The 27371-nt window shown below is 38.6% G+C and overlaps 1 protein-coding gene across 2 annotated transcripts in view; it reads left to right on the top strand.

Moving 5' to 3' along the window:
* The first annotated feature begins 451 nt into the window (after positions 1 to 451).
* CRBN (cereblon) overlaps positions 452 to 27371 on the top strand; it is a 31080-nt gene continuing 4160 nt past the window's right edge. Inside the window, exons 1-11 of one of the 2 annotated variants that reach the window (XM_049826068.1) lie at positions 452 to 711; positions 4152 to 4261; positions 4427 to 4629; positions 5674 to 5823; positions 9285 to 9447; positions 12810 to 12872; positions 13607 to 13691; positions 15358 to 15473; positions 18492 to 18556; positions 20098 to 20229; positions 21790 to 26544. In XM_049826068.1, coding sequence (XP_049682025.1) covers positions 645 to 711; positions 4152 to 4261; positions 4427 to 4629; positions 5674 to 5823; positions 9285 to 9447; positions 12810 to 12872; positions 13607 to 13691; positions 15358 to 15473; positions 18492 to 18556; positions 20098 to 20229; positions 21790 to 21973 — 1338 coding nt within the window. In that variant the 5' untranslated portion in view covers positions 452 to 644 and the 3' untranslated portion in view covers positions 21974 to 26544. Of the gene's footprint in view, positions 712 to 4148; positions 4262 to 4426; positions 4630 to 5673; positions 5824 to 9284; positions 9448 to 12809; positions 12873 to 13606; positions 13692 to 15357; positions 15474 to 18491; positions 18557 to 20097; positions 20230 to 21789; positions 26545 to 27371 lie in introns of both variants that reach the window. The other variant, XM_049826067.1, reaches the window with a different exon arrangement.

Below are 27371 nucleotides of genomic sequence, written 5' to 3'. Positions count from 1 at the left end.
CTCCTCTCCCGCTCACGTTTCTGCCTCAGCAGGATCTGGTCTCCCTCAGGGATCCCTGTGGGGATTGCACGTATCTAACCGTTGCGTTTACGGTTTCTGCTTCAAGCCGTTTACCCAAAGGGTGACCCGCCGTGGATTTCAGTCACATCCGTCCCCTCTCCCAGAACTCGGGGACGGGGCTCGGTCACGAAGCCCTTTCCCGAGCAGCAGAGCGGGTGCCACCCCGGCGAAGCTGTGGCGAGGTCAGCCATGGCGGAGCCCTCCCAGGAGAGGCGGCACCCGAGGGACAGCCACGGCCTCGTCCCCTCTGTCCCCCCCTTCTCCGAGCCCCGGGGACCTCCCGGCGGAGCCCGTCCCTCCCCGGGGGACACGGCATCGCCACCCTCCCCTCAGCTCGGCGCTGAGGGACAGCCCCGCTCCCGCCGGCGCTGCGCCGAAGCCGAGCCGGCAGTATAAAATAAACGCCTGGGGAGCCGGGGCGGGTCGGTACGAAGCCCCCAGACCCGGCGGCCCCCCCGAGGCTCCCTGAGAGGCGCCGCTAGAGGCCGCGGCTCCTCCTCCTCCTCGTCCTCCTCCTCCCGCCACCGCCTCCTCCCCCGCCTCCGCGCCGGCGGCTTCCCAGGCTCCTCTCCGGGTAAACAGCGATGGCCGCCGAGGAAGGAGGTGGCGATCCCCATAATAACATGGGGAACCACCTACAGCTGGTGCCCGGTAATGGCTGCGGCCGGTTGGGGGCGCGGGGGAGGCGGTGGGGCTCCGGGCTGGGCCGGGGCCGGGGCCGGGTGTGAGGCGCCGGGCCGGGGTTCCGCGGGCGGGAGGCGATGTGGGGAGCGGGGCCTCCCTGCCGCGGGCCTGAGGAGAGGGTGAGGGTGAGGGAAGGCGGCGTGGGGCCGAGGAGGCTGCGGGGCTGTGTTGGGAGGAAGGGGAGCGCTGGGGAGCCCGGGCGGCGGTACCGGGGTGGCCCTTCGGGTGGGTGGTCGGCGGTGTAGGGGCAGATCCGGGCTCATGGAGCCGCAGCCGTCTCTGCGGCCACTAAGGCTGGTGGTTTACGGCCCGGATTGACCCGAGTCCGGAGTTGAGCGGTGGGAGAAGAGAGGCTCAGTCCGTGGGTGTTCAGGCGTTGGGCGGCTGATGGGGTGAAACGTGGAGTTTGCACCGAAGCGGGCAGAGGCAGACGCTCTTCTCTGTAAATTTGGACCTCTCTAAAACCAGGCAAAGTCTGCGGAGAACACTTGCTGTTTGAGAGAATCTTCCCTTGGATGTAAAGGCTCTCCGATGCCGTTAATAGGGAGGCAGGAGGTGCTGTGCACAGGTCAGAGGGCAGGGTCGGGTTCCACACGCTGCCCAGACTTCTGCAGTGTCGGTGCTGGAGTTTGTAGGACAGCCTGGCTTGCCCATCCACAGACACCAGCGTGATTCCTCGTGGAGATGCCCGATTGCATAATAACGTGCGTTCTTCTGATTTAGCGTATAGTGCACCCAAACCGACAGGAGAGCATAATGGTTTTGGAAGCAGCTCGTGCTAAACTGGAAAAAAACCCATTATTTCAGAATAAGCATGCAGAGGAGAACGTAGCAGTAAGTCCTGCCAGTAACCAGTGTAATTTCCCGTAGCAGGAAACTCTATGAGCATTTTATGCCTGTCTATTTAAAATAATATCAAAGCATTTCCTGAATGTTTTAGGAAAATAGCCTTGATATTTCCTACACTGTTCCTGTTTTTTCAAATGAGGTTTGTATTTCCTCATTTCTGCACAAAGGTGTTGAGAGTAGATTTGGTAGTGTTAGTGGGCCAGCATGAGCATCCGGGAATGCCTAACCTGGCATGAAGGAACCGTGAGCCTTGTCGTGCAGGGTGCGTTCGGCGCTTGCCTTTCCCTCGTTTCTGTGTACAGGAGGTCTCGCTAATCTTGAAATAATAAAAAAAAATCAACAAAAAGTATAGTTAAGGGTGTAAAAGATGCAGTTTCTTTTGCCTTCCGTCTCCTGTTCCTGTAGTGTTTTGGAGGAGGAGAGTGAAGACGGTGGTGTTTTTTCAACATTCACATGGTGCTGCTGCAGTAAAATGAGTCATCGTTCCTTTCTGCCACCACACAGCAGCTAGCGTGTGTTTTTGGCAAGAACGAGCAAAAGTTTGCAGGGCACAGTGCTCTCTAATCAACTGCTGTTAATTCCTTTTGTGTTCAGAAAAACAGTGAAATGGCCTCTTTCTAAAAGGCTATTAAAACTGGTAATGATTAATCCAACTTGATGAGAGTACCTGCAAACCAGAATATAATTTCTGATGAAGTCAGCTTCCCTCCCCCACCCCACACTGCTGTCCCAGAACCAAACAAAACCTCCCTACTCTTTCCCTCCATCAAGCTAAGCAAAATGCTGGCCGTTTTGTACATCTTAAACATTTTGCAGTCATTTATAGGTAGGGTTCCTAGTGTAATAGAATGGAAGAGAATTGCCATAGAATAGAAATGGAATATTTCTTGCGGTAATTAGGAAGATGATGTCTTATTGCTTTAAGTTCTGTAATTAGGTAAAACACCAAAGAGAGTCTGTAACCTCCTTTCTTGTCATGCTGGATCATTTCTTGTTGAGAAATACAATATATGATGGATCCATAACATTAGCGTGTCATGCCGTGCCTCCTACAGGCATAATTCTGTAAACTATGCAGTATTTAAAAAATATATTAAAATGAGGTGAAGCAGAAAGAAGACCATTGACTAAACATTTTGTAAAGAATACATTTAACAAATGTGTCTGAAGGCTGAAGAGGGAAAGAAAAGGTTCTCCAAAACCAGCTTAAAATGTCTTCTTCATTGTTATTTTGTGTACCCACTCTCAGAAATAGTAAGATTTCAGTGAAAGAGGGCGGTGGTGCTCCCATTTCTGAAGGAAGACTCCTTCCTTCTGCAGCATCTTTCTTTTGTAATATTTGCCTGCAGTACCTTTCAGATAAGATGATCACTCCACTTCTTCAATTTTCAACTCTGGATTATTTCTTAAGAAGATACTGATTGCAAAGGCAGGCAACTAGATAGGCTATTGTAAAGATATTTTTTCTGCCTATCTTGTAATGTAATAGCTTTTGAGCTCCGAATGATGTTTTTCAGCACCATTAGCCTTATCCATTACTTAGCAGCTATTGGTATAAGAATCCTGCAGATTTGTTTGCAAAGTTTATGATAACATCTATTTTAGATATAGCATGGTGTATAAATACTGTTTGTGCTAAAAGAAATAGGATCAAGGAATATAGTTAGAAATGTGTGAAAATTACATTGCTTTTTGTTTTGGGTGAGTATTTGCAGGCATACATTGTATGGTAATGCACAGAACCAGCATTTTAGAGATAGGTATATTTTTTATTATCTTCACTATGATTTTTTCAAATTTATTATAAAAATATCTATAGAGATTTTATACAGATAAATGCACTGTTTATGTTTCCAAACTAAAACATACTGATAATTTAGTTGTCCTCTTGCCTGAAAGTAATTTTGGGATTGACACCTGGAACTGAGAAATGGGAAGAAAGTAGTGATTTTTTTAAATACTATTTTGTACCTGAACTCCTTGCAGCATCATATTATTTGCTTCCTTAATAGTTGCCTTTGCTGGGTTTGTGCATGTGCTGGGGTTTGCGTGTGTGTTTGGTATACACACAGGAGAGACTGACAGCAGTGAAATTATCTAAAATACTGCTACAGTCTACACAAATATAGAATTTCAGATTACTTTTAACTTGTTTTATGTGTGCAGTTATATTGTTCAGGTTTGTATTACTTCAAACGCTGTACTCAGCATTCTACAAGAAATTTAAGTTATCTGGCATCCTGGTGTACAGACAGAAGACATTTAGAATTGAGGTAAGGAAGCAAGGCTGTAGTGAAAATCTGAACTGACAGACATAGTTGTTCTTTAGCCGTTCAAAAATGAATTACCAGCTTTTGACCCTTTCTATAGAACAGTGATTTTGCTGTAACAGCAAGAAAATTATTTCCCACATGTTTACAAATACAAAAGTTGCTTCCCTGTGAAAGGCTGTAGCCTGGGAATGTTGAATGCATTTCTGTGATTCTCTGTTTTTTTCTCAGTATCTTAGTCTTTGCTGATTGATTTCTACACAATATTCTCTATGTGTTTATTAGCAGAGAGCGAGGAAGAGGAGGATAATGAAATGGAAGTTGAAGATCAAGATAGTAAAGAAGCTGAAAAGCCAAACATCATTAATTTTGATACCAGTTTGCCAACATCCCATGTGGTATGTTCTTTATATATCGTCCAGTAAATAAGTCTTGAAGAGGTTTTGATTGTTTCTGTGTAATGCTATTGTAATGTCCTTAAGCCAAAGACCTAGTTTTACTTTATCCTTGTAAATCAATGAAACCTCTTATACTACTGTCATTTCCTTACTTATTTTTTTCAGTATTTAGGTTCTGATATGGAAGAGTTTCATGGAAGAACAGTGCATGATGATGACAGCTGTCAGGTGATTCCAGTGTTGCCCCACGTGATGGTGATGTTGATACCTGGACAGACGTTACCTCTTCAGCTTTTTCGCCCTCAAGAGGTTAGCATGGTGCGGAATTTAATTCAGAAAGACAGAACGTTTGCTGTTCTTGCATACAGGTAAAATACACAAGTGGGTTTACTGATAGTATGCAGCATGTATTTTTAGCACAATTTCTTTGGATACTAAATCAAAAGCAGATGGTTGCATCAGTTCTGTGGTGAATAACATAAGTTGTGGCTGGAAATTGTTTGACAAAAATTGTCTTCTAATACGTAATGAAAAGGTTTTCCTGTCACACTGGGTAGCTGCTTGACAGTATCACATGTTTGTATAGAGAAACAGTAGGTGTTGATCTGCTTTCCTTGTTTGAGCATCCTCTTGATTTCAGTAACTGTTTGAATGTACTTCTCCATCTTGCTTAAAGAATAAGCCTTGATCTGAAATGTAAAAATCAGATTCTTGTTTTGAGAACTGCATTCCTGTAAAGGTGTATTTGCTTGTCTCCTGTGTAAATTAACAAGCACAGACCAATGTTTCTCAGTAGAGTGAGAGGCAGGAGGTGATAGAAAAGCGGAAAAGATAAAGGCTAATCTGTGCCAAAAGAAGTTGGGAATGTTCCTCCCTCTTCTCCCCCCCAATTTACTATGGTTTAAATATGTAGGAGGTGGGAACAGCTATTTTTATAAAGTCAATCTGAAGAATTTTGGTACTTTCAGTATCCGCGTTTCAAATGTGGATACATTGGCGATCCCTGTGTTCCCAGGATTTCACCTCTAAGACCCTAAAATAAAACAAAGTCAACTGGCAAAAACCCCCAACCAACCAAAACATTAGAAGTTGCTTTTAAAATGGAAAAATAATGATTGCAATTAGTTTAATAGGCTGCCCAGGGAAGTGGTTGAGTCACCATCCCTGGAGGTATTAAAAAAGCAGGTAGATGGGGTACTTCAGGACATGGTTTAGTGGGCATGGTTGATGGTTGGACTCAATGATCTTGAAGGTCTTTTCCAACCTAAATGATTCTATGAAGGTATTTTACCAAGTTTACTTTTTTGATAAGACTAATCATGTACAGTCAGTGCAGGTAGACTAACTTGTGAAATCTGAATGAACAGTGCAGTCTGGAGGGTAGGTAACCTTTTTAATTCTGTTACTTTTAGTAACGTTCGTGAAAGGGAAGCGCATTTTGGAACAACAGCAGAAATATATGCCTACAGAGAAGAGCAGGAATATGGAATTGAAACTGTCAAAGTGAAAGCAATAGGAAGACAGAGGTTCAAGGTGCTTGAAATAAGAACCCAGTCAGACGGGTAAGAAAAATATGTATTTAGTTCTACATACTGCAAATCATGTTTCACCAAAACATTTATGTTTTACTGCAGGTGCATCTGCCCTTTAAGTCGTGCAATTGACTAATTAATATAGATATTAATTGAATGCTTAATCAGTAGATTCTCTTGTTATTAAGGACTTCTGACATTTCCTGTTCTAAGACTCATGTTTTAATTGTTAATAACTTTGCTATAAAATTCTCTAAAGAATATCTACCTGTAGTTTGATCTGATGTGTGTGAGAAAACATTTGTCAGAATGACTTTGTTTCTGAAAATTAAGTCAGGAAAAATAATGCAAGCAAATCAACACCTAAGTTCTAAGGCTTTATTTAAAAATCTCTCCCAACTGTTTCAAACCAGATGTGAAATGAGAGTTTACAATATCAAGTGTCTGCCTTCTGTTGTCTTGTGGAAAGCCTCCCTGATAGTGACCGGATTCCATTCCTTTGAAGAATTGTAACTTTCATTTTCCGAAAGGACATCTTTCTAGAGATGGTCTGTGTTGGACATGTTCCACTTCATAACTGTGTGCAATTGCAGCTCTGAAAGGCTGCAGGCAAGGGTCTGACACTACAGCTAATAACAATATGCTTGTCTATTTTTGTTCTTTGAGTGATCTTTAACTACTGAGCCTCAACAGCATGCAGAAGGATTCAGCTGCATGATTCGGATATGGAGAGGATAGTGACTGTGCTCAGAGGGGTGGTGGTTTTCATGAGAAGCTTCCCATGAAAGGGGAGGACTAGAGTCTGGTAATAATCATGAGAAACAAGTCGCTTCTCTAGTTCATTTTTTCCTCTGTAAAACATAAAAGCACACTGAGATTTGTGCGTAAATATTTGAATATGAAAATAGGTTCTTGATTTTTGCTAACTGGAAGCAGCCCTTTGTTTTTGGTTTCTCAAATACTAAATCTTGTTTATTTTAACCATTGTCACATTGTCTAAACCTCCTTACCTTCAGCAAGTCTTACCTCTTCCTTTCTGACCATTCACTGATACTTCACTGATAGAAATGTGCTACTTCTGTTACTGGTTGGCAGTTCTTTCCATGTGCTTGTCAAACATGCTCAAATCAGCTTTGATAGGAGTATTCTCTTTTATATTCTAGTCCTGTTCTTGTTTATATTCTGATGTGATACCTGTGATATTCAGAGGCTCCTCATCTAGCCAGTTTTATCATATTATACAATTAATAACTTTTTCTATTTATGAAAGTGACTAAGACCCTTAATATTTAGTTAAGAGTATGCTGAGTCTCCTGTCACTTTCATGTTCTTCTTGACACCATGCTCTGTACCATGCATTGCATCATGAGCCTCTGTCAACATCACTGTCCAGAGATACAGGCTCCAGACATTGATCCTGTGAGCATGTGATAATTCTTAGCACAATGGCTAGAGGTTTTTGTAATCTTTCCTGCAAGGCCTATAACATCTTACTCCAAATCTGTAAATCTAAAGCTAATCATCTGTATTCTGCTATTGTTCAGTATAGTGGCATTGCTTTAGGAAGAGGCCTGGGAACAGTCTGAGCTCAGCATTTTCATGTGCTTTTTTGGCCTGCCACTGAAGAAATTAAGAATAAGTGTGCTACTTGCTATTTCTCATTATCTAACATTGGGTTACAAATAACATACTCCACATTTTACAGCTTTGAAAACACATTGCTTGAACACAAGATGGCAGTACTTGGACAACTACAGTAACAACAGCATTGTTGCAGAGAATTCGGTATCCAGAAGCAGTTAAGATGTACAGTGATTTTGTTGTGTTGTTAAAGCATTTATTATGATGATTTTGTATCTAGTGACTAGCACTTTTACACAGCACATTCACAAGTTTCATTCATAAATATGAATCTTTAAATGTACGAAATAAAGGAGGTGAGATTGATTTTTCTCATCGTGACAAGCTCTAGATTTGTTGGAATGACTTAAAGTATATAGAGTTAATCTACTTGTAAATATTGCACATTTTGTGGGTTTGGGGATCGATCAGTGAACTTGAACCTCCTAGTATTGTCAGTGCACTTTGGAGACATGAGCCTGAGTTCTTCAGTTCATCCTGAGGAAATGATCTTCTCTGCAGGTTCTGAGATGCTCTCCAGACTCCTGTGCCAATGTGCTAACTCTTTCTATGAATGAGCCTGGTAGCGTGACAGTTTACTGCCACTTTTGTCGGTACATCAGAGGGTCATAAGAAGGGAATTGGACAGAAGAAGAATGTAATGTTTCATCTGTACAAATAAAACATTTTCATTAAAGTCATGTTCCTATTTTTCATGTATTCAAGGCAACTAACAAAAGAAACAAACATTACCAGTCTAAAATCCTTTTTGATAAAGAGGGAAAAATATTGAGCTTCTTAGCAAGAAGAAAATTTCCATAGTTCTTGACGTTTCTGATTCCTAAGTGCTTATGGCAAAACATGATTTTATAACTTATAGTAAGTTAACAGAGTTCAGTGTTGTCCCTGTAAGTAAAATTGGAAATTTGTAATGATGTGCATCTCAATATTTCAGGATTTCTGTTGCATAATACCGTTAAAATATAAAGTCTTTCCAGCTAGACAGTATTCTTGGTAGCCACATAACTGTTGCTGAACTCTTTGCAGAATAGGTGACCTGGCTGATGCTAGGATGTTAAAAGATTGTCGAGTCTATAACCTGTCTCTGCTGATTTTGAACTCTAGCTAAGCACATAAGCTTTTGTGGTTTGAAGATACCAAACTGCATTTCAGCTAAACTTCCTTTCTGAGGGTTTGATATGTACTAGCTAACTACTAGTTTATACCAAAGGTAACTTGAGGAGACAAAAATCTGAAAATGCAATGCTGAGATGGTAGAATGTTCTGCTGTGTTGCTACTGCCAATCTGTCTTTAATTCTACTCGCCACAATCCCAGCAGATACCTAGTGCTCTAAAATACAAAGCCCATTGTATCCCATGGAGAAGGTAGCTAACTGTGAGAGGGGAGGAAAAAAAAAACCAAACAAGCAAAGAAACTTGGGCTGAAAAAGTTAAAGCAGTGATCTTTGTACAGTTCTGTATACCAGTGCAAAAAATATTTGGAAGAGAGCTAATTCTGTTTCTTAAAGGAAAAGGAAAAACAGAGATTGCTTCTGTCTTCAATTTAGGTATACCAAAGTCCAGTCAGCACAGTAGCTTTAATAATTTAGCCAAGGGCATGAGATAATCTGTGTTCTAGAGTGGTATACATTTGGTTTGCTACAGATACACTGTATGTTCCCTAAGGTAATTTGATATACATTAGTACCACTTTAAAAATGTGATGAAATAGATTGCTGCTTAAATTCTATAGTACTGTGTAGTGATTGATTTATTACACAAGCCTATGTTTTTATAAGCAGTAAAATACTTTTTTTAAAATTCTTGTATATGTGTTTATATATCATCTTTTTTTTTTTTTCCTTATCAGAATCCAGCAGGCTAAAGTACAAATCCTTCCTGAGCGAGTGCTGCCCTCAACAATGGCAGCAGTACAGCTCCAGTCTCTCAGCCGATGCCATGTATTTCCTTCTTCAAAACCTACAGCGTGGCAGGACCGAACTATACATCAATGGTGGCAGAAATATCAAAAGGTTAGAAGCTAGTTGTGATCTGGTTTTGGTGGGGTTTTTTCGTGTTTTTTTTTTTTCCTTTTTTGGTGGTATTTTGAAAATTGGTATAAAATACCATCTTTAGAGGAGGTTGCACACCTGGGATGCTAGATGCCACTTATTCTGGCCAATTGCGCGTGTATTTCTAAGTCTGTTTTTTGATTTATTAGTATTTGTTCAACACATTTACCATCTGGGATAGTTAATATGTAATCCTTATTTTTTCTTTTTTCTTTTTTTTTTAAAAAAAACCAAACAATTTAGAAACTTTCTTAAACTTTATTATGCTGCTAAAAGTGACAAGATAGGAAAGGGTCATAGAAAGCTCTTAATTTTTTTCATGTACTCTACATATGTTGAAATAGTAGTTATTAGTGGAAGATGGTGCTTTTACACACCAGGTGGGTGAATTAACAGTTCCATGGTCTTACCAATTTTATTTCCTAGAGCTTTTTAGTAAGTATGCGGATTTTGCACTCCTTTAGAGAGCTTCCAGAATTTTATTTACTTGACTCTGATTAAAAAAAAAAAAGGGAAAATAAAAAAAAGTAGAATCATTATCAAGATGTTGGTATTGTCATTAGGGAACTAGGTTCTGCCTTCCTATTTTTGCTTCACTGGTGCAAATTCTGTCTTTGCTTGTTTACGCTATTTTTGCATCACTGCAGCTGTGACAGTGCTTGGAATCAGGAGGGAATTCACACCGAGATCATAGGGCAGAATTTTCAAGAGTCCTAAATGGCTAATGCCAGGCATAAGCTACAAACTTCCTCATTGCTCAGGGGAACAATAAGGTGTGATTTGTGCTAGAGACAGCTGTGCTGTTTAAAAGGTGCTAAAAGATGCCTTTAAACAAGTGAATGTGCACTTTTACCAGTCAGTATACAGCGTTTTCCTTTAGGAGTCTGAAATAAAATGCACTGTCGAAAGGATAATTTCGCTGGAATAAATTGTTTCCCATAATAAGCACCATGCTAGCATATTGTACTAGCATAGTTATACCAGCAAAAGCCTTTCAAGTGTAAACCTAGCTCATCCTCAGGCACAGTGCAGGCTTTTCAAAGACCAGCTATCATGAGCAGTGGACAAATAATGCACAGTAAGGTTAATGGGAGAAGAGTTAGCACTGAGGTCAGTAGGAGAGGATGTGGTAAAACAGGGCAACCTGGCACTTTTGAAAAAACTGAAATTGTGGGTTATTTATTATTTAACCCACTGTTTTGGTCAGTGGCATATAAAAGGAAAGATACCTTGAAGTTTTCTGTATCAGTAGGGATCTTTAGAACTATCTCCAGAAATTAATACAGAATCCTAGTAACTCTCCTTATTGTCAGATGCAGTTGAAGTTTGGATTTCTTTTTTTCTTCAATGGTGTTGAACTCTGTACCGCCTGCCACTCCACCCCCCACCCCCCACCCCCCCAAAAAAACCACCCCAAAGTAAAAAACATTAATAACAAAGAACTGTTGATTCTGACTTTTTGAACAAGTTCATCTATGAGTTAACAAACCCAGAAACACTATGCTTGGGGCGGGGGGGGAGGGGATGTGTTGAAATCCCTTTCCAAGACTGATTCTGTCAGATAGTAGCTGAAACTCAGTGCATCTGCTGTAAGAAGAACATGTTTTGTGGACTGAGATGCAGATCCAGAGTGGGACGATTGTCCTGTCGACCTCAGTCACTCTATTGATGTCAGTACAACTGTGACTGTTTCCAGTATGACAGGTTGTACCTCTGTATGTTTGCTAACATAATGAGAAACATCAGAAAAGGAAGTTGCACTTTAAGAATGGTTTCTGCTTCATACAAGAGCTGACCCCGTGTCAGCTGTTACAGAAAATATACTTGCTAATTGAAACAGTAACTTGAGTTTTGGTGTGCCTGAGTTCTTTCTTCAAAGTACCATTCATTTTCTGTGGATTTTAGTCTCTGTTGCCTGATATTTCTCATTTGTAAGATAAGGATAGTTGCCCTCAAAGGGAAAATTAAAATTTAATTTGTAAGTATTTATAGTACAATTTGAGATCCTTTTTTGGAAAGCAGTGTGGTTATGTAGGATACTGCTTTTTGCATTTTTATTACCCTGAACCTATAAATTGAAGTGTTCTGAAGTCACTGTGGAGAATTGGTTAACTACGTAAATAACCTTACGCTGCTGGAAATTTGTAGTTAAGGAATGTGGTTATAATCTAGGGTTTCTTGTCTGCAGGATACACACAAGCTACACACAAGCTGAAGATTTTTTTAGAGGTGATATTGGTGGCCACTTGTATTTTTTTTCCCTCCAAATCTGCTCTGTATTGTTGTATAGATACTTTCGTACACAATTCAAGTGAATGTGTTAGTCACGTTCAGTGAAGTATGATACAGTAGCATGGGCCACTCCTATTAGTAAGATTTTTATTTTGAAAGCATACCCGTTAATAAAAAATAGTTGTGAGACCTTCAGGGTTTTTTTTCCTGTTGTTTTTGTTTTCCTCTTCCACATTTGTTTCTTACTCAGTGCTTCATTTGGGTCTGAATTTTTCTTCATAGGATTTTGTACAATATTTTGTCACTGTCTTTGGGTAGTTATAATAAAGCTTTTTAATAGCTTTTCAGTAGGCTGGCATAAGTACTGATGTTCAGTAAGCATTTCTGAAAATGTGATTTCCATTAAAAATAGGTACTAGAATGAGAGTGGATAGCAATATCCAATTAAACATCAAGACTGCCCAAGTTTTCTTAATCAGTAATTGTTCTGCTGTGAGAAAGCATCCTCTGGAACTCCTAACTTGTGTGTTGATATTTTTAGTTATGTTTTTAACAGATTAGTTTTCCATTTTAAAAATATTATCATATATCCTTTGAATTTATATATGTCAGCTTAAAATACCTGATATGGCCCATTAATCATCTTTTGATTTTATTTACTTATGCATTTGGCTAAATAGATATGAATAGTTTAATCACCTCACACAGTGATTTGCTGAAGTAGCAACAATTGGTAGAGACTAAGGAACAGATGCACTATCATCTAATAGTACTTAAATTTTTTGAACTGTCTAAATTTCAGATAGATGCTCTTTTGAAAGGCATAATTTCTTATTAGTAAACATTAGAAATAGTTCTAATGCTGAGACAGGTTTTCTGAGAAAATCCATATATTGTCTGTCTTGTACAGAAGTCGTAGTTCTCGATGCATTTGAGAATGCAACTCACTTTGAAGTACTGTTCCGGATTGGTGATAATTTGTTGTATCGTTAAATAACCAGGTATCTCTCCTTTGTTTTATTTGTTTGAACAAGAACTGTCCCTAAGATCTGCTAATGTTAAAGAATCAATATTTGTGGGTTTTGTTTTAGAGGAAGTTCCACTGTGCAAGTTTGACATCTTGGCCTCCCTGGCTCTACTCTCTATATGATGCTGTAAGTTCACCCTATATATTACCAAATAATCTGCAATTAGTTTTGTATGTTTTCATATCTAGTTATTGGATAATGTAAAAGCTTTAATTTTGTTGGCTCATAAGTTGCGTTTTAAAGAAGTGTATAGTTTTCAGTTAACTGTTAAAAGAGCTGGAAGGGCTTCCCTCTCTGTACAGTTGTTCCCTTGTGCTAGAGCATGTGTCTGGGGTGGATAAGAGGTTCACATTCCTGCTGTGTTGTCTCAGCAAAAACTCAGTCCTTTGTCCCACGTGCTCCAAGTGAGTGTCCTAACCACCAGGGTGCTGGATAGTCTTAGGTCTGTCTTTCCTGTTGGAGTTGGTTTACACTTTAAAAAGTACGCATTTCTTTATATACATATGTATATATGTATATTAGTACATAAAGTAATTGGTGTAAGAGAGGCAGAAGTAGGGAGGAGGCTAGCCCTCATCTCATTTGGACAGTTCTAGAATTTTGTCTGCTTATCTCGAATGAGAGGTATAACCACCATGGGCCATTGGTTCATTTTGGCCTGTTTCCCATCCTATTTTGCACTTAGTTTAAAATATGTAGATACAAAATGAGTCTGTAATTATTGTAACTCTTAAAAGCTAATGTCCACTTAGGGAAAATAGCTTACTCTACATTTTGCTTCCTTTTTTTTTTTTTTTTTTTTTTTCCTAAGAAAACAGAAATACCTATGTATTTAAATTAGGCTTTTCTTCTAACAAAAGGAAACCTTGATGGAAAGAGTCAAGAGGCAGCTACATGAATGGGATGAAAATCTTAAAGATGAATCTCTTCCAACAAACCCAATAGGTATGATATTGTTTAGCTTATGAACTCAATTTTTAATTTTTTTTTTAGTTTCCTAAGAAAACAAAACTTAGATAAATGCCTTTTATTGGCAGCCTATCCCTCACTTCCAGTTTTCAATAAATTTTGATGGTTGACTTTGACAAAAGGATGATAGAGCTTTTAAAGACTTGAACATCCTCCAACTATGCAGAAACATGTTCAGTAAAAGAAATAGAACTCCATTGTGCTCTGTGGCAGGAGGAATACAATCTAAATGTTTCCTAAGAAAACAAGAGCCAAAAACATACAAGAGTTTTAAAATTGTTATTATGTAAATCCAAGTATTAGTATGTATAATCTCTTTGTTCTTACTTTGTATTACCTCTTATCAGACATGAAGGAAAACAGCACCAGTAACCTAATCACAAGAAAGTTGGGAATCAGATTTCATGTCTTAGCGGGCATTGGGGTTCTGTCCCAGTGAACAAGTCTCTTCTCTGTCCAGCTCTCTAGTATCTAGTAAGATGGAAATTTCACTTGAAGCCTTTCTAAGGGGACAAACATTCTTTCCTGTGTAGAATCTCAAATGCGTAACAAGGGGGAAAATCAAATTGCAGCCTTCAATTAAGGTCAGTAAGCACCAAATGCAGGTCTGGGCTCAATAGTTTAGATGTACGTGGAAGTTTCGTTTCTGATTTGCCTGAAGTAGTGGTTGAAAGTACTTCCCGTCTGCTTTGCCCTGCTGCTTAGAGTACTGTATATGGAAAGCATATGAAATAATCTGAAAACAAACAAACAAAAAATCCAGTATTTTTTTGGCACTTCTTTTCTCATGATTCACAGCACGCTGATATTTTGCTGACTTTAATTTTCAGCTTTTGAATTCTTTTACAGGCTCTGAGGAATGGGATGATTTCCAGCTTAGCAAGGTTTTTGTTAGCTAAATTAAAGAACGACTGTCATAAAGTTATTCTACCTTTTTTGGTTTTGCCTTCTAATACCTGATTGAAGTTGCTGCCTGAGAATTTACTATCATATTAATTTTTATTTATTTATTTTTTAAAAAATGAAGTCTGTCATCTTGACTGAATATTGTTGGTTCCAATTTTGGTGTGTATTCAAATGTGGGAAAAAAAAAACCCAAAAACCTCCAGAAGGGAGTGTGTACAGAGCATGTCGTCTTCCTTCTCACAGTATAACAGTGAAGAATACTTTCTTAGTACTAAATGAGTAGCATAACTTGGTTGTAATTTATGAAGGAGGTGTATGTTTGAGGGTTTTTTCTTTAATTTTTCCTTCTCTTATAAAAGCATGTCTTTTCTTTTTGCAAAAAAGGAGTAAGTGCAAGTATAAAGATAACCACTGGTGGTTGGAAAACTCGGTAATTCTCTGTTGAAGTGGAAGGCTGTATCAATGTTCTCCAGGGGTCTGTTGTGGTTTAAGAATACATTACCTTACCAGCATTCTTCAGTCTCCATCATTGGTGATCTTTAAGTGTAGATATGACAAGAAACTTGGAAGAGGTTTTATGTGTGTGTGATCCAGCCCTTGGGCAGAAGGATACCAAGATGACCTCTAAAAGTCTATTGTAAACCTAAGTTTTAGCATTCTATCTGTAACTGAGTAGAAGGAGTAGGCTTTATTTCTCTCTGTAATTCTAACAGGCCTGGTACTTTCTCATTTCTAGATTTTTCTTACAGAGTTGCTGCTTGCCTGCCAATTGATGATGCATTACGTATACAATTGCTTAAAATAGGTAGTGCTGTTCAGCGACTCCGGTGTGAATTAGATATTATGAACAAAGTGAGTATTTTTTCTTTACTTGTCATTAAATTGCTCTTCCAAAAAAAACCAGGAGTGACTGTTACAATCTCTAACAAAAAACTATGAAATTTCCAAATAATACATCTGGAGAGTGAATTTGGGTGTTCTTTTATTTCTTCCTTCCGCTTTAAAAGTTTTCTCAAGAAAGAAGATGCTCTCTCTCAATACTAGACTTAATGTTCAGCAGCAAGCAAGAAACATATACTAATATTTGCTTTTGTTAGAAATCATATTTCAACACCTCACAGCCCTTTTTTAGCCAAGAGATGGTGCTAGAAGTCCAGTGTTGCTCATAACCATCTTACGAACATCATAACCCCTTATTAACAGTATAATATACGGCAGTCAAGTCGCATTGTGCCATGAAAACTTGTGGATTTTGTAACAAAAGATAAATCTTCCTAGTATTGAGCTATTGAGTATAAATTAACTAGTGGACTGGAAGGAGTTTTGCGAAAGGCATGTATTGACTTCTTAGGCGATACCTTTTTAAGATGTTCAAAAACTTGTATTTCCTTGCCTTCTTTCCACTACCATGGCCACGTAAAGCTCTAAACATAGGACAGTAAAGTTTTATTTTTACATAGTATATTTCTTCATAATGATATATACTGTCTTAATAGTACTATAAGTAATATTATATATTATAACTGGTAATGCAACTAAGTATCGGTCAACGTCATGTTGAATCCTTTAGCAACAGTATTTGCAATAACATCCCCAACAAGATTTCAGACTGCTATTCTCTTTCCAAAGAGAAAACACTGAAAAGAGCCATCGGTATAAATAAAAGTTTTAACTGTAAACCTATTTATGTGTTTGATAGTGGTAGCTGGAATATTTACCGTTCAATTCATATCACAAAGAATAGCTATGTACAGCTTGATTGCCTCTCGCCTTGTGCTGGTTGTAAGCTTGCTGGGGATACCAAAGTACTGTCTCTAGCGTAACATAACCCCAGTCACTGTTGTGTTTGTCTGTTGGACATAGAGCAGAGGAAACTTTGCCTGTTTGCCTAAAAAGTAGCGCCTCTTTCTGGGGAAAAGAGAACACAGTATCATTCTAATGCTGTTCCTTTTCCCAAAGTTCATGCACTAAAAATGTAAAGGGGAATATACAGAGAAAAGGAGACAGAAAACATCTCTTCCAAATTCTGAGACAAAAATGGACAGGTTTTGCGTGAGGCTCTAACCAGATTAAACTTAATTTGTCTTTCCTGAGTCAGAAACTCTGAAAATATTCTGATATTCCAGTGCTACTAAGAACTGTTCATGTTCAGAACATTGTATATTTTCTATAAATCTCAGGGACAAGAGGACTTAAGTTACTGTCATAAAATATCAGGTGAAGTTGATTTTTCACCTACACCAAAAAAAGGTGTTTTCTTCATTAACATGTGACATTTTATTCTGTAAATGTGTTTAACTGTTCTACATTAGTGTGAGAATGGTAGAGTGCATTATGGTTCTTTGAAATTTTTAGCAACACTTACTTTGGTCAAATCCACTCTTTTTTCAGCCAGGCTTCTTTAATGAGAAGGGGTGCTCTGGCAGCATAGCATATATTTTGGTTTACTTGAGAAGGATAGACTTAACACATTTCATTGTTCAGAATGTAATTTACAGTAATATAAATGATTGTAAGACCTGATCCATTTTCTTTTGTCTTTGGTATCTTTGGTATGTCTTTTAATAACTTTTCCTGTTCGTAAAGACAGCTAACTGCTGCTGTGCTTATTTTTAAAGGAAATTGGATCACTCACTTATGTGAATTCTGCTTGAGAGTGCTAATTGTAGTAATTAGATAGGTTTGGAAATGGAGGGATGGAATTAAGTAGCTTCTAAATTGGATTCTGAGAGGGATATATGAGCACGAGATTATAATCTGTGAGTAAGGGTGATTTAAAAGAGTGAGCAATAGTATGTGTTAAAGGGCCCTGGTAGGAGAGAAAGGCCAAGTGAGCTTTAAGAAGGGAAGTGGTGTATGATAAATAGTATCTGTATAGTAGAGCAATTTTCTTCCCTCAGTCTCCAAGATCAGTAGCCAGTGTGTTTAAAGCGTGGGGCAGAACCTGCAAGAAAGGAGCTGGAGGAAGTTGAAATGCAGCAACAAGCCAGAGCATCTGAATAGAGAAAAGGGGAGAGCAGACTGATGTATGCCTGTGTAGTATCACACGAGTGGAGTGCAGGAGTCAGAGCTCAGGGAGACTCAGCAGCACAAGCTGTGATTTACTCCAGGTTTTTAAAGTATATATGCTTACACAGGGACTTTTCCAAGCGAAGATCCTAGGTGCAGCATTTTGTTCCAAAGTATAGTGGATCATTTTGGGGGTAATTTCATATGCGTTACCCTTAAAAAGACGTAGAAGTAATGCACCTCCTGAAAATTAATGGTAGTGTTCTACTAAGCTGATTTGACTGCTTATTTTGTGGGCAAAGTGATGAATTATTTCGTTCTACTTTTTAGAAATTGTAGAAGATAGATGAATCTGGTTTAATCTTTAAGAGAAAGATCAATATGTCTTACATATTTTTGTGAGGAAATTAAAACCATTGATCTGCAGTACTCTCAAATTTTAGAAAGACTTAATGATTGCATTTGTACTCATCTACCTTTTCTGTGTTGTATTCTAGAAGAGCAAAGGTTTTTTCTAAATTAGCTTTTAGAGACCTTAGAAGATTGACTCATTTATTATCTTTGTGTAGTCAGGTCAGATCCTCTTCTGTGTGTGGATTATTTTTGTGTGTGTGGGGGGGAAGTGTATAAAAATTGTTTTGTCTTTTAGATAGCAATTAATGTTTACCACAAATAAGTAAAATACATAGAAAAAAAATTTCTCCTTTGATAGAGAAAACATAAGTGACTGCTGCCCACATAAACAAAAGAATTGGTACAAAGTCTGTTCTTGAGGGAAGGGGAGAGATTTTTATTATTTGCCACTGTGCTGACAAGCCCCTGGAAATGAATGGAATTACCTTCTTTGTTTTTCTTTTCAAGTGTACATCTCTCTGTTGTAAGCAATGCCAAGATACAGAAATAACTACCAAGAATGAAATATTCAGGTGAGTTTATTGCTCTTAATCTTTGGGAGATTCTTGATCGGAAACATTGGCACAGCAAAACAGATTAAGCTAGGTTATGTCTTATAACCACTGTGTTTTTCACAGCTCTAATAAAATCTAAGTAAATATTTATAGGGAATTTTCTCTATAAAACAAAACAGGTTACTTGAGCTTTTTTTTAATAAAAAGTTAGTAAATCTGAACATCACCATGTATATGTAAGTTAATGTGAAAGGCCATGTTATGCTACGTAGTCCAACATGTTGCCACTGAAGAATTATGCACTGTGCAGTGAGTTTTGAAATATAAATTTGTTACATAGAATTTTTTGTCCTCTTACTTCTGAATAAAGTTCATGAGATCCCAAATTTTATTTCTCAACACCTCATCCCAACCTATGTGTGTTAACAAGCTTCAACAGCTGATTAAAAAGCACTAACTGGGTGGTATAGGTAGGCTCCCAGGATGTTGTCATGTAAGGAAATTGCCTATTTATGTCATTAAGCATTGTAAGACCCCTTTTATTTTAAGAATATAGGGCTTAATCCCAATAACTGCACTAGGCAGTATGTTCCCATTATATCTTTGACCTATACAATATCTTCCATGTTCAATGATGAGAAGACTATACATTTTCCAAATAATTGCTGCTCCTGGCACTCGTCACTATTTTAATCTTGAATAACTAGTATCTGTCCATCACCTATGAGAATGTGAAGGTTAAGAGATGTCTTGGTGTAACAAAGCAGGACTCCCCACAGTTTTCATTTATTGGTGTGATAAGAAGCTGATGTGGTAATTAAAAGCCATCTCTTATCTTCTAATCAGATAATGGATTCCAGAAACCACGATTCCTGCTGTGTCGATATGATGTACTTTAACAGAAGAATGATAAGAAGTTAGTGTAACAAATGAACATTTTTGCTTACTTTTAAAGTTAGATTTAAAAGTAGCAATATAGATGTTACTTGGTTTTATTGGAAGTTGCCATTCAAAAGCAGCAAGTAAAATGAATTCTGAGTCTGTCATGTACTTTTTTTTGTATACTGAGCTGTAGGTTTTTGAGGGAAAGATTAATAATTGCCTTAAATGAGAGAGAGGATAGCTGACAGGATGCTATGGAAACTCAGTAACTTGTCCCCTTCATCAGACAGCTGGGCAAGGTTCATCTGAACACAAGAATGTTTTAATCGTTACTCATTATAATATCTTTTTAAATACCTTTTCTGAAGTACCTGTTAATAAGTAGGTAACAGCAATAATTTATGTCATTGAGGAATGCATCAGATTTATAATAATGGACACTTAAATTTCTGTACTTCCAAGAAAATTTTACTGCTATTCTACATTAGTATCTATTTTCTTTCTGTGTTTAATAATATAATTAAAGGTGCTTTTTCTTTCCACAGCCTAAAGTGGTTCTTTCGCTATGGAAAATAGTTTTAAGCATGGTTGGCAGTTTTTCCTCTGTTTACATTTGACGGCCTTTGTTTTTTGTTTCTTCCTTGAACTCTGAGAAAATTATTAATTGTCTGTTGTAGTTTATCCTTGTGTGGACCCATGGCAGCATATGTGAATCCTCATGGGTACATCCATGAAACCCTTACTGTATATAAAGCCTGCAACTTGAATCTCAGTGGACGACCATCGACAGAGCACAGCTGGTTTCCTGGGTAATAACAGCTAAAAGAAATTTTATTAGTAAATGACAGAAATTTGCTTGTAAATATGTTCCTGTGATGATGGAATAGTAAATATATAACTTTTGAAATATGTGTCATCATTTTGCTCATAAGGAAAAAGAAAGTAAATTTTAGGGTTTTTTAATATACAGAATAAAATAGAAAATTCAGATAGACTATTTCCAGAATTTCACTTTTAATTTTTTAAAAATGTGGAAGTCTTAAGATTTCAAAACATGGCTCAACATCTGAGAGCTATAAACAGGATACTGACTGTCTGGGAGTTTCTTTGTGTATAGTTTTGTATAAGCTACAACTAAAATCATAGTTGTTGTTTCCATGCAGCTTTCTTTGATCAGAAATAAATAAGTGCAAATGAAAACCAGAATATATATATGCAGTTATTCTACTGAAATACTTTTTTTAGATCTAAAAACTGAATAAATGTTGCATGAATTTAAAAATTACTAACATTTGTATTAACCTGTTTTCCTTTGGGGGTTTTTGTTGGGGGTTTTTTATATTATTTTTTTATTAGTTTGGTTCTCTGACAGTTAATTCTGCTACTGTTTCAAGGTGTAAAAGTTTGCCTAATAATGATAGGTCTTGCATCAAAATGCCACCCCTCTCTGGTAGCTTAAATTTAATTTTTGTGGCTAGGTAAGCATTCTTCAGGCGCTCATTCAAAAGCTTGACTATTTAACTGTTAAAAATACCTGAAATGTCAAACTATATTTGAACTTCAGTTTCACAAAAATATTCTTTAAATATATTTTCACCAAATCATTCTTCTCTTTGGCCCTTTCTGTGCCAGTGTCAAAAATCATTCTTCTGTCCCTTTGGCAATCATGTCCTCTTCCAAAGCAGCGTAAAATAATATGTTGCTGTATCTGTAGCCAGTCCAAGGTTCTTGACTAATGCATGTACACATTACTCTTCCATTTTCTCATGTTGATCATGGTGGGGTTTTTTCTGGATTATCACGTACCAGTGAGTAATGACTTGGAGGATGGATGGTGTATCTGTCACAAGACATGCACATTTTAGGACTCACTGAAGAAAACATGTGGCTTGTAATATCTGGAGTTAATTTTTCTCATCCTTATGTGTTTTCTCAGCTCTTTTCTTCTATGAGTGTTTTGAAATACTCATGTTCTGCCTTTTAAAACTCTGTTGCTCTGGAAAGTGCAGTTCCCTGTTAATCTAGGAGCAGTGCAAAAATCACTTCTATTTCTGTTAAGTAACTTACTCTTTGAGAACCATTTTTTGACTCTTCTTTAAGCGACAGCATTTCATAATACTGTTGAAATTTTGTGCTAATAAAATGCTTTAGTTGCTTTCTCTATTTGAAGGCTGATTTATTTTTTTTTTTATTTAAAGATCTGCAGGTTTTTTAGATGGGAGCTGGGCACCTTGATTCCCGAAGATTCTTTGAAAATCTAGCTTGAGACTAGTATTAACCTTCTTACCTGATGAGTGAGCTGTGTTCAGTAATGTTAAAATGTCTTTTCTTTACATGTTAGCATCAACCTTTTGTTTTGTTTTTGGTAGGTATGCCTGGACTATAGCCCAGTGCAGAATCTGTGGGAGCCATATGGGATGGAAGTTCACAGCTACCAAAAAGGATATGTCACCTCAAAAATTCTGGGGATTGACACGGTCTGCTCTCCTGCCTCGGATTCCAGAAACAGAGGATGACTCAGGCCATGATAGATCACCGTTACTCTGCCTGTAATCTAGTAACCTGCTTTGGAGATAAACAGGCAGTAGTCTGTCTCTGATGCATCTGCTCAGTTCTGCTTCTGATGCTTACTTAAACTTAAAAACCCCAAGAACCCACACCAACACACAAAGAACAACCAAGCAAGCAGGCTCACTACATTTGGGTTTGGTGTGCATCCACATTACTGTTGTTTCAGACACACTGAGAACTGAAGGTTGAATCTTGAAAATGACAGCTGAGGAGAGGAGGTGGCATGAGACACCAAGAAATCTATCTGGTCCATCTGGACAGGCTTGAGACTGAACTCCCTTCTTCCTTGTATAATTTCAGAAAATGTTTACCGCTATCAACTTGCAGTGAAAGAAGGTCAGGGGAAACTAAAATTACAAATGAACAGTATAATTTATGCAATATATGTACAATGGTAGATACCAGTTACTTGCTGCGAGTATTTTCCGTAATATACTTAAAAGTGGTTTTGCTGAGAATCCCTGTTTCTAACTGTGTGGAGTACTTCAAATTTTATGCTTGTGCTGTTTCTCAGATATTTGCTGAATAACCCATCGAAGACAGTACAAGACCGAAGTACCTCTTCTGACTGATACTGAGTTGGTACCATCAGTGGCAGTGCTGTAACTGGCAAAAGTGATAGTTCCTGCTGCCTGCAGCTAGAACAATTGCTTTACAGGATGCCCTTTGAAAGGAGCCCATGTGCACTATTCGGTCCTTACAAGTTGTCTGATCTATGTAGTCTATTTGACTTTAAAAGTCTTAAATTTTATTGGTACAAAATATACAGGTGAGTCCCAGAACATAAACTACATAGTGATTTACTGTTGAATGTGCTTGCATTTACTTCTCATAATTATTTCTGTGAAGATTAGTTTACCAGCATACGTGTCCAGGGTTCTGTGAAGTACTCTCTAAAATACATAACTATGGCGATTTTTCAGTAGTATTTATTTTGACAAGGGGGAGGCAACATCTCTTTAATTTTTTTTCTTTTACACTTTCATATCATAAAGTAAAATTTCACATTATTACCCTTACCTTACAAAAAGCAAAAGTTTCTAAATAAAATAAATAAAAAGCATAAAAGGCAGTGCTGCTTTTTTTTTTTTTTTTTTTTGTCTGAAGTGCTGTCTATGCTGCAGACATCAGGTGCCAAAATGGGACAGCTTTTGCCACTGATTTATTGGTTGTTTGTTTTTTCCCTCAAAATGCACTTTGGTGATGGAAACTGAAGATTTCTTCAGTATGTTTGTGTACATACACACTTGTTTTTCTTTTGAAGCTTTATCATTCACTCTTTATTTCTTCACAGTAAATCTTTGAGAACTTGTATTGTTAAATACAATGACACAAAGCTACTTAAGATTTAAGATATCAGCCGCTACTTGCTGGTTCTCAATCACACCCCTACACCAAACATATGTAGCATGGACAGATTAGTTCAGTGAAAGGCCAAGCCAGCCCTCTCTATAAGTAGCTGATTTAAATGGTAGTGTGGTACCTGCTACAGTGCAGCTGAAAAAATACCCAGATGTGAAAAGATGCTAGATGCTGAATGACTGTTAGGGTAGTTTATCATGCTAGGTATGTAGAAACTAATGATTGTGTAACTCAGGTTTAGTTCTTTGAAGCCGTCTACCTCTGTGCTTCTGTGATAACTTTTGTTCTCTCCCTAGACATCTTTAATACCATATTTAATTCTGTGTGCAGTGCTCTGATGTGCCAGTGAACTGTGAAAAGCAATACTACTTTGAATATAATTCTGAACAAATAGAGGGTGAATGATGGCTCATTTTCTTCAAGAAAACATTCTGTATTTTGATTATGTTTCTAAAATAAGCTTCCAAAAGGCTGAAATGATAAGCACTAGTGTGAGAGTGAGACCGTGAAACCTCTGTACTTGGATAACCACTGAAATCATACTTAGCTTTCCCCTCGCACCCTGCACATGCACAGACACACACAACATGTGTGCACACAGGCACACACACATCTTAGCTGTAGACTTGGTTTATTTTTTCCCTCAAAGATACTTGTATCTGTTGTTCCTGCTACCCTCAGTAGGGCTTGCGGGTGGCAAGAAGTTTGAGGGTGCTTTAAACTACCTCTGCTGCCACCTGATTTAAGCATTCACTGAGGGTATGGTGGGTGAGGTTTCCAAAATTATTTTCTCAGCTGTTGCTGAACTTCCTAAGGTCTTTGGGGTTCTGGCTGAGTCTTTTGGATTGCCTCAACTAAAAATGACATTATGTTGGCAATGTTTGAATACAAAATAGGCATATTTTTGGTATTGTGTATATATAGTCAAATATAAGCTAATATAAAGTGAGATAAGTCGGGAGTAAATTTAGCACTAATTTAATTTTATTGTTGATGATACTGTTCCATCTGCCTAACCTTCTGTGTAATGTTCACCATTTCAAAGTCCGTGGCACTTTCCAGGTTGAAAACAAGTCTGATCCAAGCTGCTGCATAGAAGATGAAGCCTGCCATGGTGAGGCTGGCTGTTACAGTGCTACAGGTGTAAGGATGCTCAAAATGTACAGCAAGTGACTTTTAGGGTGGATGGGGAGTTGTGGATGGTTCTATACGTTGGTTAATGTTTTCTATGCTTCTTTTCTCCTTTTTGGAGAGAAAACTACTGGATTGGGATTGTGGATTACTGACAAATATGGACTTCATAAGCTTTTGAGAGCTAAGTACAAAGGAGATCACCTTTTACGATAATTTACTATATTTACTACATTCATTGGTTGGCATGTAGCATCATGCATTAATTAATTGGATTGACTTGCTGGCTGCTGCCAAAAGGGGTCATTTTTCTCTTTTCTCCCACCATAATCTGTCCTTCTGATGTGAGATCTAGGAATGGGGCAGTCGCAGAATTGGTGTTCTGGCTGCGCAGCCACGTCTGCATCAGGTCAGACGGAGGGAGGAGGGACGAGGAGGCATCTTGTAGGGACAGAAGAGGGACTGCCCCGCACAGCAGCAGCAGGTCTGCTTGGAGTACGTGTAGCATAGAATTGCTCATTTTCAAGCTGTTGTTGCAATAGTGTAAAGATATCATACAATCGGAGCCTGTAATATTGCAAGTTTTCATATATTTTAGTTTAGTTTTGATTAATAGGTAGAATCACGTAGGACACTTGCACACTGGGTCTAAAACATGTTCAAATACTCTACCGTTTGTTTTTTAATAATGCTATTTTTGTATGTGCTGCAATTCATTTTGTTCCTCGTTTTTTCACCTTCGTTTAATTGCTTTGTAAAAGCTGTGGAAAGGGTAGCACGTTCTCTTCCTCTGTCTGCCTTTTGAGACAACTTTTCAGGAAAATCTTGTTGCTTGCAAACATTTGCAAAAAATAAAACTCAATTTGTTTGAAAACTGATCTTTTTTTGCTGATTGTTGGGATGGGAAAGAGGAAACTGCTTGGGTTTACATTGTGTTTTAAACTGGTTAGCTTCAAAAAACAATACATAAGCTGAAAGTTTTGGCTTCAAAGAATGTGCAGGATTGGCTGACAAAGGACAGAGAAGGTACGAAATAAGGTGGAGAGAGTGTAGGTTGTCATTCCACTGAATAATCAAAATTAAACAGGAAGTCCTTCATTTCAAGATGTTTTCTATCTCTCATCTGTGCACTTATTTGCTTTAATCCACCTGAGTAATTCTTAGCTCCAGCCCTAAATTGTTTCCTTCTGTATTAACTTCCCAAGGTCTAAGAGCGCTGATGTTTTTTTCAGCATCCCCTTCATCTCCCGTTTCTTCTACAAAGAGGAATGAGTAGGTAGATACATGAGGGCATTAGGTAGTGAAAATATGGAGAAGATGGATCTGGAGACACTTTGAGGAAAACCAGCTGGAGGCTTGGCAGACAGGGAGGGAGGAAGAAATGAGTGTCAGCAGGGAAGCAGCGGGTGCTGGGGTGAGGCTGGCAGCGAAGGGAACCAGGAGGTGCTGGTGGAAAGAATTTTAAGCTGCGTAAATACCTGCCGAAACAGGCTTGGAGGAAGCCTAAGTTACTTTAACTGGGAAAGAAGAAGGGAAGTTTAGACTTAAGGTTCTAGACACAGAGCTCACAGTTCTCACAAGGCTGTTCTGTTGTTGGTTCAACCAGCAGCACTAGGAATGTGTCCCAGTAATCTGGTTTATTCATCAGTTTTATTAGGAGAATGGTCTCTGGACTGGGTTATGAAAGAAACAAGAAGGTACAGTTTTAGGTTAACCAAAATCTAATTTGCTGTTAGAAGGCTTAAATTCCGTGTGTGAAATTAGCCTTAATCCTGCTTTGGGGCTCACAACACACCTTCATTTTTCCTGTGTGACCATTTTCAAAAATGTCCTTCTTGCTACCTCATAGCTGAGACTGTGTCATCTGTTTTGTCTGTCGTAGGGTGCTCACCGGGTGTTCAGCAGCGGTGTTTAATCCTGCTCTCCCAGAGGCGTTACGGGAAGGGGTGACGGTAACGCACGTCTGTCCCAGACGTGGCAAGTACGCGCACCGCCGTGGGAGTCCGCCTGCCTGCTCTCAAGCAGTTCTTAGTCGACTTGCTGAACAATTTAATTTTTGGGTAAACTCCCCGTTTTTCTTACTCTTCCAATATTTTCAAAGCAGACACACTCGAGGTGGCTTAGCCGGCGTTTTGGCCTTTCTTTGTGCCGGAGGAAACTTTGCAGGGATTTCCTGGGTGCCTGCCTTGTTTGCAGGTGCTGTTTTCCACGCAGACTGTGCTGCTGATGCAGAATTATTTCGTGGTGCAGAATTTTTTGCTCTCACTAAAGCTCTGCAGCGTGCCATGAGCTTTCCCTTTCCCCTGTGTTTTACGACTTCTGTGTCTTCTGAGAGCTTGGATCGCTGTGTGATGATGTTCCTCATTACAAGTGTTTGGGTAGCACGAATTCAGGATGGCTGCCACTCCATTGGAAAAGTCCTGCAGTTTTTTTCTAAGCATTATAAAAATATCGTGAGGACTTTGTGACAATAGCGCAGAGTTTATGATGGGCATCGCCACGTTGCTGCTTTACAAAGCTGTAGGCATTTGGCTATGAGAAAGCAGTGGAGAAGGACAGCTTCCCAGCCTCCTGTTTCTTTCTGTATAGCTTTGTCTGGAGGTAGAATGCCTAAATGAGGCTATAGGATGGGTAGTTTAGGCAATATGCAGGTAGTGGAGCATGCTGAATTGAATAGCCTCTTAAAGAGCTATTGTCTTACAACATTATAAAGAAATTATCTAAAATGTCAAAGCTTTAAATCCTTGTCCTCTTGCTCGGCCCGATAATGAAGGACACTGTTTTAGTCTGTCCATCACTAACTCTCTGCCAAGGTAACATAATCTTTACTGTCCCGCTGGAACTGGAAACAGCTTTTTAAGGGAGGAAAAGGCATTATTATACTACA

The sequence above is a fragment of the Accipiter gentilis genome, chromosome 23 (genome assembly GCF_929443795.1).
Source record: "Accipiter gentilis chromosome 23, bAccGen1.1, whole genome shotgun sequence".
Lineage (NCBI taxonomy): Eukaryota > Metazoa > Chordata > Aves > Accipitriformes > Accipitridae > Astur > Astur gentilis.
Note: the sequence above shows the minus strand (reverse complement) of the source record. Positions and strands in the feature narration are given on the sequence as shown.